The sequence below is a fragment of the Bos grunniens genome, chromosome 26 (genome assembly GCF_055505025.1).
Source record: "Bos grunniens cultivar Pamir isolate PY7600 chromosome 26, Bosgru_T2T1.0, whole genome shotgun sequence".
In the NCBI taxonomy this organism is placed as follows: Eukaryota; Metazoa; Chordata; class Mammalia; order Artiodactyla; family Bovidae; genus Bos; species Bos grunniens.
The window spans coordinates 38,338,867-38,354,670 of record NC_141190.1 but is presented as its reverse complement, the minus strand read 5'-3'; the positions used below and the strand labels follow the sequence as shown (position 1 = coordinate 38,354,670).

At 40.2% G+C, this 15,804-nt stretch overlaps 1 protein-coding gene across 3 annotated transcripts in view; it reads left to right on the top strand.

Annotated features, from left to right (window-relative positions):
- Positions 1–7,117: 7,117 nt before the first annotated feature.
- The window catches only part of FAM204A (family with sequence similarity 204 member A), a 28,844-nt gene continuing 20,157 nt past the window's right edge, over positions 7,118–15,804 (top strand). The window contains exons 1-5 of one of the 3 annotated variants that reach the window (XM_086377049.1): positions 7,118–7,165; positions 13,209–13,447; positions 13,970–14,057; positions 14,183–14,213; positions 14,395–14,494. In XM_086377049.1, the coding sequence (XP_086233175.1) occupies positions 13,214–13,447; positions 13,970–14,057; positions 14,183–14,213; positions 14,395–14,494 (453 nt within the window). In that variant the 5' untranslated portion in view covers positions 7,118–7,165; positions 13,209–13,213. Of the gene's footprint in view, positions 7,527–13,205; positions 13,448–13,969; positions 14,058–14,182; positions 14,214–14,394; positions 14,495–15,804 lie in introns of all 3 variants that reach the window. The other 2 variants (XM_086377050.1, XM_086377052.1) reach the window with 2 other exon arrangements.

Below are 15,804 nucleotides of genomic sequence, written 5' to 3'. Positions count from 1 at the left end.
TTTCTCACCAGCACATCATCACTTTGTGCTTGGCAGTCAGGATGAGTGTGGTGGGTCGTGCTGTTTTATGCATCACAAAAAATATGATGGAGAATAAGACACCAATATGGCTGGGTTAAAACTGGAAAAGAAGTTTCCAAATGAGGTACCTGTGTCTATGAGTAAGAGATTAACTGGAATTTCCATCTTGTGAACAGAGCATCCTTTTCCATTCTCTGCACCAGAGGATATGTGTTGGCCAGCCTCCAAGCAGGCCACCTACATGACCACTGCTTACCTGGAACAGTTTTGCTATTTCTTGGAATAAATTGAGGATGTGGTACTGAAGATGGAAGGGAGGTGAGAAGTGGCATACAACAAGTATGTTTGCTTGAGCAGGTTATTTCAAAGTCAGATTTGACTAAGGGAGTTCCTTAATGAAAGGGATCCTCGAAGACTGTGTTGAATTCATAAAACTGAATGCAGAATATGAATGGGTAGAAAGGAGGGAGCAGTTAAAGAGCAAAAGCATAAAAGTGAGAATGAAAGGGAATAAATGAATGAGGAAAATATTACCCTTGACGATCAGATTTCTTTATCCTCATTACCATTACTTTTATCCAGATGCTTATCATTTATCCCACGATGGTCTTCTAGCTAGACATCTTTCATGTTGGCTCACCTACTTCCAAATCCATCTTTCTTATTCACAAGACTATAATATTAATCTCATTGGAGTACCTGCTTCTTCTAATTATTCCCTTGATCAGAATCCATTGTATCGAGGTAGAAATTGTGTGTTTGCCTTAAGGAAGTGCCCTAAGACGCTGACCCAAGTTGGTTTCTTATGTCTGACCTAAACCACAGCATTCTTGCCACTCTACATTGGTTCCTAAACACCTTCCCTGTTTCTCTTCATCTCATGCCTTGACATCTCCACTTCCATCATTCATCTGTCTTCTCCACAAACACTTACTGGATATCGGGTGCCAGGACAAGTGCTTTGCCTTCAAAGGAGCGCACAGTCCACCAAGGTTGGACTCAGCTATGACCACTGGTTGCATTTCAGTGTGATGAAGCCCTAGCTGTGCTGTGCATCAGCTATTATAAAGGCACAGAGAAGAAAGCCATGAACTGTGTGTCAGAAAAGATTTAACTGAGGAGATAATATTTTGATCTAGATTCTGAGCTCAACAACTATAAAGAGACAAGCATTCCAGGAAAAAGAGATAGCACATGCCAAATTCCATTCTGGGGGTCTTCCCTATGGTCCTATGGTTCAAACTCTGTGCTTCCACTCCAGGGGTCCCGGGTTTGATCCCTGGCCAAGGAACTAGGATCCCACACATTGTACAGAGCAGTCAAAAAAATTCTTCTTTGGGACTTGTGTAATTTCTACTTGTATCATGGACCTCATAATTTTAGTAATTATGGTACAAAATGTGTCATTTAAAACTACATTACATTTCTTGCACTAAAGACTTCTTGACAGGACAGTTTACATACTTCATTTGTATTCTCTTCAAGCCTTAGCAAAATGCTAAGCATTAGGTCCAAAGTAAGGACCACAAAGATGCTGACAGCTTAATCTGGCAAATACGTCAACATTTATGTACTTGGTTCTCTCGTGTATGTGTCCCCGTGGAACTTTATGGACACTAAAATTTGGATTTCATGTAGTTTTCACAAGTAATATTATTCTCCGATGATTTTTAAACAGTATTTTCAGAGCAGTTTTAAGTTCACAGCAAAACTGAAGCAAGGTACAGAGATTCTTCTATATGTGAATCGCCCTCCCCCAACGTCATGACAGATACTCCCCACCAGCGTGTTGCATCTGTTACCACTGATGAGCCCACAGTGATACATCATAATCACCGAAGTCCATGCTTTACATTACCGTTTGCTGTTGGTGTGATACACTCTACGAGTTTGGACAAATGCTTATGGTATCATTATGGCATCATATAGAGTGTTTTCTCTGCCCTAAAAATCCTCTGTGCTCTGCCTATTCACTTCCCCTCCCCTCAAACATGCACACACACACTCCCTAGTTTTTACCTGTAAAAACTTTACATGTAAAGGGAGGAAACTGGTGTTTACTGACTATTAACTACATTCCAAGATGAATGTTAAAAGCTTTACATGTGTTTCTTCCTTTAGAGAGATTAAGCAGACAATGGGCTGTTTTGGAAGATGAAAGTGTTAGGAAAAGGGAGAGTAACACATATTTCAATGCAGCAATCAATGAATTGTTGAATAGGATGGGATTTGATAATAGGATGGGATTTGATTACTCACTACATACTGAGAAAGATGTAGAGAGAAGACACATTTTGCTCCTGAAGCCTCTCTTTCCATGAGTTCCCCCCCACACTGGGTAGTGATGATGTCTACACTTTATTGACTGCACTGTGTTGGGATTTACCAGGAACTTCACTGTAAAAGGGGCAGTGTATGACAGTGGAAAGAGCAGAAACTTCAGAGTCCAGTGAAACTTTCTGATATTAGTTTTGCATGTTATTATTGTGCCTCTTGAGAAACCTGTATGCAGGTCAGGAAGCAACAGTTAGAACTGGACATGGAACAACCGACTGGTTCCAAATAGGAAAAGGAGTACGTCAAGGCTCTATATTGTCACCCTACTTACTTAACTTATATGCAGAGTACATCATGAGAAACGGTGGACTGGAAGAAACACAAGCTGGAATCAAGATTGCTGGGAGAAATATTAAAACCTCAGATATGCAGATGACACCACCCTTATGGCAGAAAGCAAAGAAGAACTAAAGAGCCTCTTGATGAAAGTGGAAAAGGAGAGTGAAAAAGTTGACTTAAAGCTCAACATTTAGAAAACTAAGATCATGGCATCTAGTCCCATCACTTCATGGCAAATAGATGGGGAAACAGTGGAAACAGTGGCTGACTTTATTTTTTGGGGCTCCAAAATCACTGCAGATGGTGACTGCAGCCATGAAATTAAAAGACACTTACTCCTTGGAAGGAAAGTTATGACCAACCTAGACAGCATATTAAAAAGCAGAGACGTTATTTGTCAACAAAAGTCCATCTAGTCATGGTACGTAGTGAGTGATTAAATCCCATATCCAGTATGGGATCAAATCCCAAATCCAGTAGTCATGTATGGATGTGAGAGTTGGACTATAAAGAAAGCTGAGTGCTGAAGAATTGATGCTTTTGAACTGTGGTGTTGGAGAAGACTCCTGAGAGTCCCTTGGACTGCAAAGAGAACCAACTAGTCCATTCTAAAGCAGATCAGTCCTGGGTGTTCATTGGAAGGACTGATGCTGAAGCTGAAACTCCAATACTTTGGCCACCTGATGCGAAGAGCTGACTCATTTGAAAAGACCGTGATGCTGGGAAAGATTGAGGGCAGGTGGAGAAGGGGACGACAGAGGATGGGATGGTTGGATGGCATCACCGACTCAATGGACATGGGTTTGGGTAGACTCCAGGAGTTGGTAATGGACAGGGAAGCCTGGCGTGCTGTAATTCATGGGGTTGCAAAGGGTCGGACTTTCTAAGCAACTGAAATGAACTGAACTGAACTGATTGTGACCTTTGACTATATTTGTGACATTAGATCAGTTTCTTAAACTCTTGGAGAAGGAAATGGCAGCCCACTCCAGTATCCTTGCCTGAAAAATCTCATGGACAGAGGAGCCTGGTGGGCTGCAGTCTCTGGGGTCGCACAGAGTCAGACAGGACTGAAGTGACTTAGCAGTTAGCAAACTCTTGAAGCCTTAATTTCTTTTGTCTGTCAAATGGATACAATAATAACCACCTCTTGGGTTTATATGACATTAGTTACATAATAGCAAGCACCTCTCCTATCTTCCTATGTACAACCCAGTTGGACCAGAAAAATCTAAAAGTAAGGCAGGATGAATAAAGAAACAGTACTTTTCTTTGGCAACATCCTATATTACAGAAATTTCCTTTCCTCAAATGTCAACTGTTGCTAATGTCATAGTGTTAGTTGTTTGATATATTCTTGGAAGATTAACATTACCTAGAGATGCTTCAATTTGCAAGTTTAAAAAATCCAGACAGAGAAATTGTCATGCAATATCGAAGTTCAGAACTCCCTTGATTCTATTTTTTTGCATAAGTCATTAGCCTAATTTTTCTTCAATGCAGAAAGTAAGGCATTTTATACAAATGGAAAGAACTGTTCTCTTTCTCAGTTTCAGCAAGAAGTACATTTATCATGTGTTCAACAAAGTTGCATTTACTTTTTCCAACTGAGACATATTTAAGGGACTTCAATATATTTGGGGAAATTTTCATCAGAGATTTAGCAGCTACCAAAAAAAGACCTCCACAATTAATCTTTTATAACATGAGTGTGACTTGTAATCTCTACGCTTAGGATAAGTAAGTAAGTGTTAGTTGCTCAGTTGTGCCCGACTCTTTGCGACCCCATGGACTGCAGCCCACCAGGCTCCTCTGTCCATGAGATTTTTCAGGCAAGGATACTGGAGTGGGTTGCCATTTCCTTCTCCAAATATTACTAAATATAAGGAAAAACAATTCATAAACTATAATATTTCTTAGCAAAGAAAAACTGCTTTATGATTTTTAAGATGTTTGAAAATTTAAATGAAACTTACATGTTTGAAATTAGTGCCAGATGTAACACAATTCAAGCACAATTGTCTAGCTGAATCACATTTAATATGATTTAGTAAAAGGAATTCAATAATTCTGTATTTCATAGAAATCTCACAAAAACAAGTATTTCATTCACAAAATGCATGATTTGGCAGGTTTCCAAAGCAGGAATTTGCTGGAGGGAAGGTAAATTTATTGATTAAAATAAATCAAATGACTGACATCTCCTTTAGAAAACTGGCAAAATAATAATATTCAGAGACTGAAAGTCTTACCACCAAAACCAGAAGAAAAGTCTGACCTATTTACGTGTATTATAGAAATCCAATTATGTCACAAGAGTAAGTTAATCAGATATTTGAGCATTCTCAAATTAACACTGAGAACATTTTAAACTATGTATTTTGGGAGTAGGACTTTCCAAAAATCTTTGGTATGAAATCTGGTGGTTGTAAGTCTTTGGAGTACTTATATTCCCCATTTATCCATTGCAGATTTATATGCAGTAAATAATGAGTATTCTATGATAGAATTTATATAGAAACAATCTAGACAGTTCTTAAATAGGCCGACAATACTTCCTTCCTATCCTTTGTCTCAGTTCTTCCCTCTCAGCATTTGTTATGGACTGAAAATTTAAACACTAAAATTCTAAACCCAGGGTGGCTGTATTTGGAGATGGGGTGGTTAAAGAACTGATTAAGGTCAAATGCGGTCATAAGGGTAGGGCCCTGATCCAATAGGATTAGTGTCTTCTTAAGAAGAAACACCAGAGAGCTTTTTCTCTCCCTTTTCCTCTCCTTACATAGCGCACAGAGATTTTATGAGCACTTAGCAAGATGACTGCTGCCTCCAAGCCAAGAGAAGAGGTCTCAGAATGAAATCTACTTTGCTAGCCCCTTGATCTTAGATGGTCCAACGTCCAGAACTATGAGATATAAATTTTTGTTGTGTAAGCTGTATAGGCTTCCCTGGTGTTCAGTTGTAAAGAATCCACCTGCCGATGCAGGAGATGAGGGTTCCATCTCTGGGTCAGGAAGATCCCCTGGAGAAGGAAATGGCAATCCACTCCAGTATTCTTGCCTGGAACATCCCATGGACAGAGGAGTCTGGCAGGCTACAATCCATGGGGTCACAAAAGAGTCAGACAGTGACTAAATAACAACAACAAAATTACTTAATCTGTGATATTTTATTATGGCAACCCCAGCAGACTAAGATAGCAGTTAGGAAGCTTAATGTAACAGCCACAACAGAATTTTCCGACACACTCTCTCTTTAACTGCTTAACTTGTTTACGTATCTGGACGCAGGGAAAACATTATTGAGAGGCTGGACACACTTGCCCCAGAGAGTTTCATACAGATGCTTAAATCATTCAGCCCTGCTTCTGTTTTAGAATCAGAGAATGTGAATGTAAGAAAGGGTCTTTGTGACCCAAGCTTGTCAATTCAGATTTTGCTATCATTCTGGGGGCATAGAAAACTACTTCATACACCTAGCACATCTTCTGGAAAACAAAGGGGGTTAGGTAGTGTATACTTAAGTATTAAACACCTGTTTATACTAAATTATGACATGTTATTGAGTGCCATATGCAATTTTTACACATTTTTGGAATGCTTCAAAGGCATTATTGATAAGGTTAGTGACAATAACAACAAATAGCTGAAAGACTGGAAATGAATGGGGGCCAGGTAATGCCTTAAGGGGTTTATACGTATTTTGTTACATGATCGTTACAACACTAGAAAACAGAAATTTTTTTTTATTATTACAGAACATTATTTCAGAGTATGAAAGCATTTCTAAAATAGTCCCACTCCCATCATGGTCATATCCTGTTTTATTTTCCTCATAGTTTTTTTGGTTATTTCTTTCCCCCTTGCTTATTTTTTATGTTCCTCCCAACCCCCTTCGCAGAGCCTAAGTCAGTGGCTGCCAGGGAAAAGGAACTCAATGAGCTTTTGGCCAAGGCCACACAGCCAGTCTGTAGCAGCTGCCACCATCAGCAGCAGCTGCCACCATCAGCAGATGCTAAGCGCCACGAGAGCAGGGGTAGAGACCATTTTGCTCTCAACAGAGGCTGGCACGGTTCCTGCTCAAAAAAATATGTACGGGGAGGGGGTGGGAAAGTAAGGAAGCGAGCTGGGGGGCGGGGGGGTGGGGGGAGTTTGAATGAATGGAAACGTTCCCAGAAGGGTCTAAGAGCTTCTGCAGCGAGTCCCGGTCTTTGGGGAATGAACTCAGTGCCAGGCACTTTCCTCACCACAGAGCACTAGAGTACGGCAGGGGATGGAAAAAGAAAAAAGTCTTTAAGACGTCTAGAAGAAAGGAGAAAATGGCGAGAGAAAAGCAGAGGGAAAAAAAGAAGTAGAAAGAAACGAATCGCCCTTTTTCGTTTATTTAAAAGGCGAGCCAAGCGCGACCGGTTACCATGGCGACCCCAGACCAGAACGGCCCCAGCCCATTGGTCGAGATGTCGGAGCCAATGAGAAGGCGCGATGTTGGCAGGCCTTAAGATGGCTGCCGGGCGGCACGGTCCGGACTGGTGAGTACGGCTGATTGCTAGGCTGGTTCTTGTGCTTCAGGGAGACGGACCCAGGGAAGACAGGGTGCCTGGAACAAGGGAGCAAGCGCGGGAGGCCTCACAGCCTCTCGGCCGAGCCGTAAAACCTTTGGTCAGGCCTGCAAAGCCTTTGACCGGGCTCGTGGGAGCGTCGGCTGAACCGGCCTCCGCCTTGCTCTGACGCGGCGTCGCGGCGGAGTCCCCGTCCTGTTGGTGGGAGAGGAGTTCTCCGTCCCACCCCGGCCGGAGTGAGACGGGATTAGGCTTTCGACCCGGGAAATGGGCTCTTGTTTACAGTTGCCGTACCCGGAAACGAGCTGCAGTTGATGGGAGAGTCAGCAAGGTAAACATCCTACATCAGAATCTGTGGCGCTTAGTTCTGTGCCGGGATGGGATTCTTCCCATTTGGGCATCGGAGTGTGGCCCAGCTGCAGGAGAGCCTGCAGAGTTCCGGGTGGTTCAGCCCTGCAGCGAAAGGTGTACGTTTCTAGAGCCACCCCTCTTGCATTCTTGCACCCTGTAAATATTCTTACGGAGACATCCAATTTTAAAATGGGCCTCGAAATATTATTGGCTACCTGTAAATCTTTCTTGCAGGGTCTTGAATCTCGGGGAGTGTTTTCTAGCCCTAGGCTGAACAAGACACTCACTTTGACATATGCATACGGGCAAAATCCTGCTAAATAGTTTATCTGGTTAATCGGATTGGTAACTTAAATCCGAAGTCAGGCCTGAGATTCAGTTGTACTCTCTGTACCTTTTTGAGAAAACGGAGCACATTTATTTCATAAACGTAAACAGGGCATTAATGATGATAACATGCTTAGAAGTATTTCAGTTAAGTAATTAACGTCCAGTCACAAAAACTGATTATTGTGTAAGTTATTTAACAGGATCTTCAGATTGGTAGGTGGTGGTTCACGATTTCTGTAAGATTTAAGTTCAGATCAGACAAGATTTTCAGTTTTCCGTGATTATTTTTATTTATTTATTTTTTTGTCTTCCTTCTTTTTTTTTTAATTTAATTTTATTTTTAAACTTTACAATATTGTATTAGTTTTGCCAAATATTGAATACAAAATTTGGGAAATAAGGCAACTTCATTCAGTAAAAATGGAATTGAGAGTCTAGAATATGAGCATCAGGGGACATTTACCTATAAAGTGCTTAGATTGAGTTTTGATTATAAGCAGTTACCTGGACTTTAGAGAATGTGGTATTATTACCCAGGCCTGTATTCAATTTGGTATAACATTTTTATATAGCTTTCTTCCCTTAAAAAGTGAGAAAAAAATTTCTTCTTGATCAAATTTTAACATTATTACAGGCTGGGGACATTCTTCAGACCCACTCTCAAATCTCTGTCACCAAGAATATAACATTACTAAACGATGCACTCTGTAGAGTTTTGAGTTACAGAGTTCTATTTTTCTAAGATTAGTGGATCACCAACCATTGGATGAGTCTGTTACCGCATCTGTAAAAGGGGTTTGGATAATAATTCCTAGTGGTAGGGTCATTGTGAGGGTTAAGGTAGAACAGTGCCTGTCACGTTGATTGTATGCCACTTAGAGCGAAGACATGGTTTGTTTTTCCTCTTGGTTCTGTTTCTCCGGTCACAGTGGAGTTTCTTTCTCTTTCTCCAGAGCGTCTTTTAGGTGTTTTCTCTGAAGTGCAGGGTCTTACTGAAAACTAGCAAGCGTGGCTGTGGTGGCTGGGTTAGGAGAGAAACCTTATCTTCTGGGGTGTTGGGGTTTAATTAGTATTGTTCTGACTGAGAGGGAATGGAGTGTTATATCAAAGAATGAGGTGATTCTGGGCATTTGGGCACACATAATATTGAGATCCATAAAAAGGCATATTAGAGCCTCAAGACGTCTCAGAGATTTGATCAAACCGTTCATGTTTTAGGTTAAGGGTGAAGACCCAGACAGATGCAGTGGCTTTACTACAGTTATGTTGTTCAGGACTAGAAACCCATCTTCTGACTTCTGAAACTGTTTTTTTTCCTCTGCCTTACCACTGGCTCCCAATCCTTTCACAACCTAGAATCCCATTTATTGTAATTTGATGTCTCCATGGATGCTGTATTTTGAAATATTGCTTCTATTAAACTATACCCATTAATTTGTGTTTTTTCCTTTTTAGTAAAACTCAGGCCTTTAGCTACCAATCAGATGAATGAAAATGTGGTGAAGAATAATGTTTCATTGAATTTAAGTTTCCTAACCTAAAAGTGCATGATATTGTTTGAGGGAAAATGAAATATGTTGAGCTTTTTGAGTATTGAAATTAGCTTAGAAATCTCCATTACTGTCTTCATAAAACTTTGAAACGCTTAGCTGAGGAACTGCTGAGCTGTGCCATGTTCTTCTAGATACAATGATATCTGCCCAGGTGTGCTAAGTAGTAGCTGTGCTTAGTTTCCAAGGGCAAAAGAAAGCCTAGCCATTCAGGCTAGGATGTGATATAAATATTTTTGTTCATCATAAATCATGTCAACCCTGGACTGCATAGCACACACTGAATTTTTCTTTGTAGAATAACTGTGGATTAGGAAGAATCTTCACTCCAGCAGTACAGAGTATGTGAAATGGAGAAGCTGATATTCAAAATCACAGAGAATAGGGGGATTCACAACACATGGACTGTTATATAGACTTGACTATAATCTACACTAAAAAACTTGTTTCTTGGTCTCTGGTATGTGATGTTTCTTGAGAATGGCTGAGTAATGCCCACATTTGAAGGGTTACCTGCTTTAAAATGAAAGAATGCACCCTGAAAGGTATAAGATGAGAGATGCTTCAAAGAACTAGAGAATCAGAATCCAGAGCAACCCAAACAGAAGTAACAGGAGGCCTAATGGGACTAACCGGTACTGTAGTACAACTGGAAATGTAGAAATAACATGCATATGCTTTGACTAGAAAGACACTGATTTTGAACCTAAGCCCAAAACAAGTCACAAAGCAGCCACTCCGTATTGGCTGATTTGCAGTTAGAGCTGCTGCTCAGGTGGGCAGCTTCACTTTGCAGGCTGCTTGGTTAACTATCTGTGTTTGTCAGCGGCCACCAATTTGTCCTGCTGTTTGTGTATGTGTATATGTTACGGTCATAGGAGAATGGCACATCGCTTTAAAGATAATTAGGGATTAAGTTCAGAAACACATCTTACTTGATCTTCGCCGCCTTTTATGGATTTGGACATAGAGTCCACTTTTAAAAAATTATTTTAGTTTTTCCCCCACCATGGGCACACACAGGAAGTTATCATACTAGCCAATAGCCTGCTGAGGACAGTTCTTAATGCCACATCAGCAAGAACTTATTAAACATAGATGAAGTTGAGGAAGTCCAAAAGTCATCAGAAATTATTAAGGGCTGATGAAGAAAGGCATGCCCTCTCCACAGCTACTAGCCCTGCTTCCCAAGGTGAAGCCCCTTGGGGTGCCCAGAGCATAGACTCACCGTGTGAAGACACTGCAGCAGTGGCCCAGTGGAAGAACTGTGCCCATCTGAGCTGCCACAGCTGAAGTCTGGGCTGAGTGGTACTTGGCTGCTGATGGACAGAAGCTTGCCATTTGTATAAGAATGTTGGTTCCATGAGGTTAGGCATTTTTGCCCATCCTGTATACTGCTGTTTCTATGTCTTTCTAGTGCCTGGCACACACTGGACATGCAGAAGATGCTGTGGACAGGGAGGAGAAACAGTGGCTCCAAAATAGTGCTAAGAAAGCTAACTCTGAAACTTGTTACCATCCTAAAGTCCTGAAATGGATAGTGAGTCTGAAGGTGTATTATATGCCAGTGGCAAAGTCATGGTAGAGCGGATTATTACAGCCTTCCTCCTGCTTCGCGGGACAGTAGAAATGTTTTTATTAATAGCTCCACACCTGTTTTCTATATTGGCATGTTATACGTCATATCTTTTGTGCTAACTGTATCTCAGTACTACCTCTACTTCCAACTTTTAAAATCCTCAGTCCAGATTAGGGATGGATTCAGGTTTCCCCAGTGGCTCAGTGGTAAAGAATCTGCCTACAGTGAAGGAGAGGTAGGTTCCATCCCTGGGTGGAGAAGATTCCCCTGGAGGAGGAAATGGCAACCCACTCCAGAAAAGTCTGAACTTCAGGCAGTCCAACTGCCTGACAAGTCACATGGACAGAGGAGCCTGGTGGGCTACAGTCCGTGGGGTTGCAGAGTTGGACATGACTGAGCAACTAAGCGTGCAGACACATAGCCGGTTTTATAGGGCTTGGAATTTATGTAATTTGAGTCCTCGTCTTTAAAAAAAGGAATACAGATTCAAAATACAAAATCAGGTATAGTGCTTTGGAAGATCTTATGCAAAAGATGAGCCTTAAAGCTTAGGTTCTGTTATCTGCCTGGTAATTTGCTTCTGATTTTATTGCTCCATTCAGAAAACCAGACATCAGCATTTTTAATTGAAAGTTCATGTCAGACTGTGGAAATCAGGGAGTTAAATGACTTGTATCAATTACTAAATGAATGCACCTCAAACATTAGAAATTTCAAAACTGCCTTATATAGATGCTGCCACTCATAATAGAAATGATAAAAATGCAGTACATGGCGACAGAAATAAGTGATAATGGCAAAAAGAACCAGTCATTGATCAAGTCCCCAGAACCTCCTGAACACCATGTAGAGTGTTTCAGTAGCTTACCTCATTTCATTCTGAGAATAACCCTGTGTGCTGGGTAATTAGCCCCGTATTACAGATGAAAAAACAGGGTCAGAGGTGTTAAAAATGACTTCTTCAAAATTACAGTTAGAGTAGTTAGATGTTAGAAATCTTCTTCTGAAAAAGCCATGACAGTGTTTTGGTGAGGATGTTTTTCAGAGAGCCAGCAGCTAATGAGACTGGACCCAAACTGTGAAAAGTGAGAGCTGATTCTTTGGACTTGGGAGGAGGTCCTTAAAAGTTATCAGGAATCCATTGTTCAGAGTATGCAAAATGCCATGATACTTTGTCTCGGAGACAGTGCTGGTGGTTTTCTTATACTCGATTAACACAATAGAGGGCAGAAAGCGAAAAAGATTTCCACCCTTCCGTTTTATTCCTTCAGTTGACGGTAAATCCTGAGCAGAACAACCAACTTCTCTATTCTAGGCATCTTTTAAATGAACTAGTTTTGGCTTATTATGTATGCTAAACTAGACTGTGCCATGGAGATTAAGAGTGAAATGTACTCAATTATAATTTTAGAAAATGATTACAACTTGAATTTTTAAAAATTATTTTTATTAGACTTAACAATAGTTAATGATTCTACCAATGGGCTATATAACTAATGATAAAAGTAACTCTGAACTTGTTTTCCAAATACAGTATATTTACTTTAAAAAGCTATACATTTTTGTTAATTTGTAAAGATTATACTCTATTTAGTATTACTTTAACAAACAGTGTAAAAGGTAAAACTGGGGACATCCTTTTTACCACCATACTCTTCTCAAACTGCTTGCACAGCTCAAACATTTTCCTTTGTGTAATTGTTTTCCTCCTCCATAGATAGTCCTCTGAAGTTTTATATGTTCAAACACAGATGAGAAATCCAATTTTATTTTCTTTTCTAATTGTTAACAGCTTGAAATGTAGTGTTACAATTCTTAAATTACGTGCAGTGTATATTGTTAGGCTTTTAACATTCTTGAACTATGAATGCTTTTACTGAATTTCCTCTTTTTTTTGGACAAAATTATTCATGTATTACAGGATCAAGATTTTGTTGTCATTAAGTCATTCAGCTGTAGGCGTGTCTTATAACAGACTTACTTAAGCTACCTTACACTTCTAAAAATTTATATAAGCAAAATATTTAAATTATTTTGATATGGAGAGTATATTCTGCTTTATACCAATTTTTTTAAAAGTGTAAATGGACTTTTCCCCAACCATTGATATAATTATTAGATTCCTGGTATATCTTTTAATGGTCTTAAAATTCATTCCATGTCTACTTTATATATCTTAATTCATTTTTTTTCCCTCGAGCAGAAAAGATGTGGAGTGGGCTGTTACCTCCTGGCCTAAATGAAAGTGATGTTGAATTGAATTCTGACGATGATACCACATTAGAGAGCTCTGAACTTAACTTACAAGAGGGTAAAGAAGATGGGACCTTTGAAAAGACAGAGATGGTAGATATTCCTACAGATGGACCAAACACTGAAGCAGAGGCAAATATAAATGCATATGAAGAGTGTCCCTCTGGAATTCCCTTAAATATGTGGAATGTAGGTTTTCTCTCATGTGTTCTTATTGAGGTCTGTGCCTGTGTGTCTCTGCCAGGGTCAGAATGTATGTGTTCTTGGTGGGTAACGGGTAGGGAAGATTGATTCTGAATGGTTTTATTACTCTCTGGGTCTGTGGCCAACTCATTGGTCACTCAGGTACTTGCGTTCATCTTTGTTTTGTTTTTCATAAAAAGAGGAAGAAAAAAAAAACATTTAGTAGGATTAACTTACTTAACACAGTACACAAGGAGTTTCAGTCTTAATCTCTTTGTTACAAAGTCTATGAGTCATTGACTTTTACCCCTAAATTATCAGATTGACGTGTTTGGAAATAAATGAAGATCATTCAGGTTGTAAAAGTCTCAGACAATAGAGTACCTTAAGAAGAACTAAACTACTTTCATTATATTTGTATTTTTATAGATGTTAAGAATATAGTTTTTATTGACATGTTATTTTTCAGATGTATACTTTGCCTCAAAACATATTTGCTCTTTTTTTCTTTTTTTTGCTTTTATGTAGAAATTTCAAGAATTGCATAAAAAGCATTCTGAACAGAAAACTTCAGCTTCTAGATCCGAAAAGAAAAAAAGAAAACGCTCCAGAAAAGGTGTTTTAATTCAGGTTAATTGTCAATAGTGTTAAATTGTGACCAGTTGGAGTTAACAATTTTTAATAACCATCATTTGAAATAACCAAATGCTTAGGTATTGACACTTTGTGAATTCTTTTCAGGTAAATTGAAGAATGACGAAGAATCTCATAGGTAGGTGGAATTTAAAATATCTGTCTGTCCTAGTATTGCAGAACTTGTACACATAGTTGAATTACCTCTGAAACCTAAGAAGTAGTTGATGTAATATAATTGTGGTAACGAATTAAAAATGGTAAATGTAATAATGAGTACATTTTGTATGAAACATAAGTTATTGTCTATCTTTTTACAGTGAACAGTCTTCAAGTGAAACCCAGTGGAAGGAGCTTACCCAGTATTTTGGAGTCAATGAGAGGTTTGACCCCCCTGTTAAAAGGAAAAAAGTTGAAAAGGTAAGATCTTTGTTAGTGCATCTTCTGTTCACCAGTAGGAACTGTTTGTAATTAATTAGTCTTGCCTAAGGTATTTCTCCTCGTTAATTCATTCAGTGAAGAAGTTAATGTGTGCAGGATGCTAGATAAACAAGTAAATATATAGTTACAAATCATATGGAGGCCGCACATTAGCTGAGTGGTCTGGGAAGGCCTGTCTCATTAAGACTGAAGGACAGCAAGGAACCATCTATGTAAGGCCCACTAGTGTAGAGGTGATAACCTGAGTAAAGATCCTGCTGGGGAGGAAGAGCCATCATGGGACATGTGAGTAGCAGTGAGAAGGTCAGCCTGGATGGAGTCAGTGAGGAGGAAGGTGGGTAAATGGCCCAAGATAAGACTGCAGAAGCAGGCAGGCAGGGCCCAAACTGTGCAGTACCTTTTCATCACAATGCAGTTGAGAACCATTCAAGGGATTCATGTGCAGGGAGTGGTGATCACAGTTACGTTTGAAAAGATTGCATTTTACATCGAAGATGGACTTTGGAGCAGCAAAAGCAGATGAGAACAGTTAAGAGACTCAGCCAGACATGAGATGATGGGAGCTTGAGTGAGAATGGTGCTGCTGAAGGTAGACGAGAGGATGGATCTGAGGTGCACTGTAGAAGTAGAATGGACAGTATTTACCTCTGGATTGCTTGTGGGGTGGTGGGGAGATTGGAATTAGGAGGACGGGAGAGAACCATGCAGGGTTTTACTTAAGCAGTGGTGTGAATAGTCACATTGATTACAACGACGAGAAAGCTTTGGAGGGGAGAAGATTTAGAGCGAGGCCTATCCAAAGTTCATTTCGGGGCATGGGTGGTATCAGTAAGAGAATAGAGTAGACCATTGGTAAAATGAGGCAGGAGCTTGGAGGAGAGTCTGAGTCTCGAGACGTATGCTTGGCAGTTGCCAGTCTATAGATGGTGTTAATATTTGACAGAGGCTAGAATGAATGAGTCAGAGAAGGCAGTGGCACCCCACTCCAGTACTCTTGCCTGGAAAATCCCATGGATGGAGGAGCCTGGTAGGCTGCAGTCCATGGGGTCGCTAGAGTTGGACACGACTGAGTGACTTCACTTTCACTTTTCACTTTCATGCATTGGAGAAGGAAATGGCAACCCACTCCAGTGTTCTTGCCTGGAGAATCCCAGGGATGGCGGAGCCTGGTGGGCTGCCATCTATGGGGTCACACAGAGTTGGACACGACTGAAGCGACTTAGCAGCAGCAGCAGCAGCAGCAGCAGCAGAATGAATGAGTAACTTACACATTTATCTAGGAGAATGTT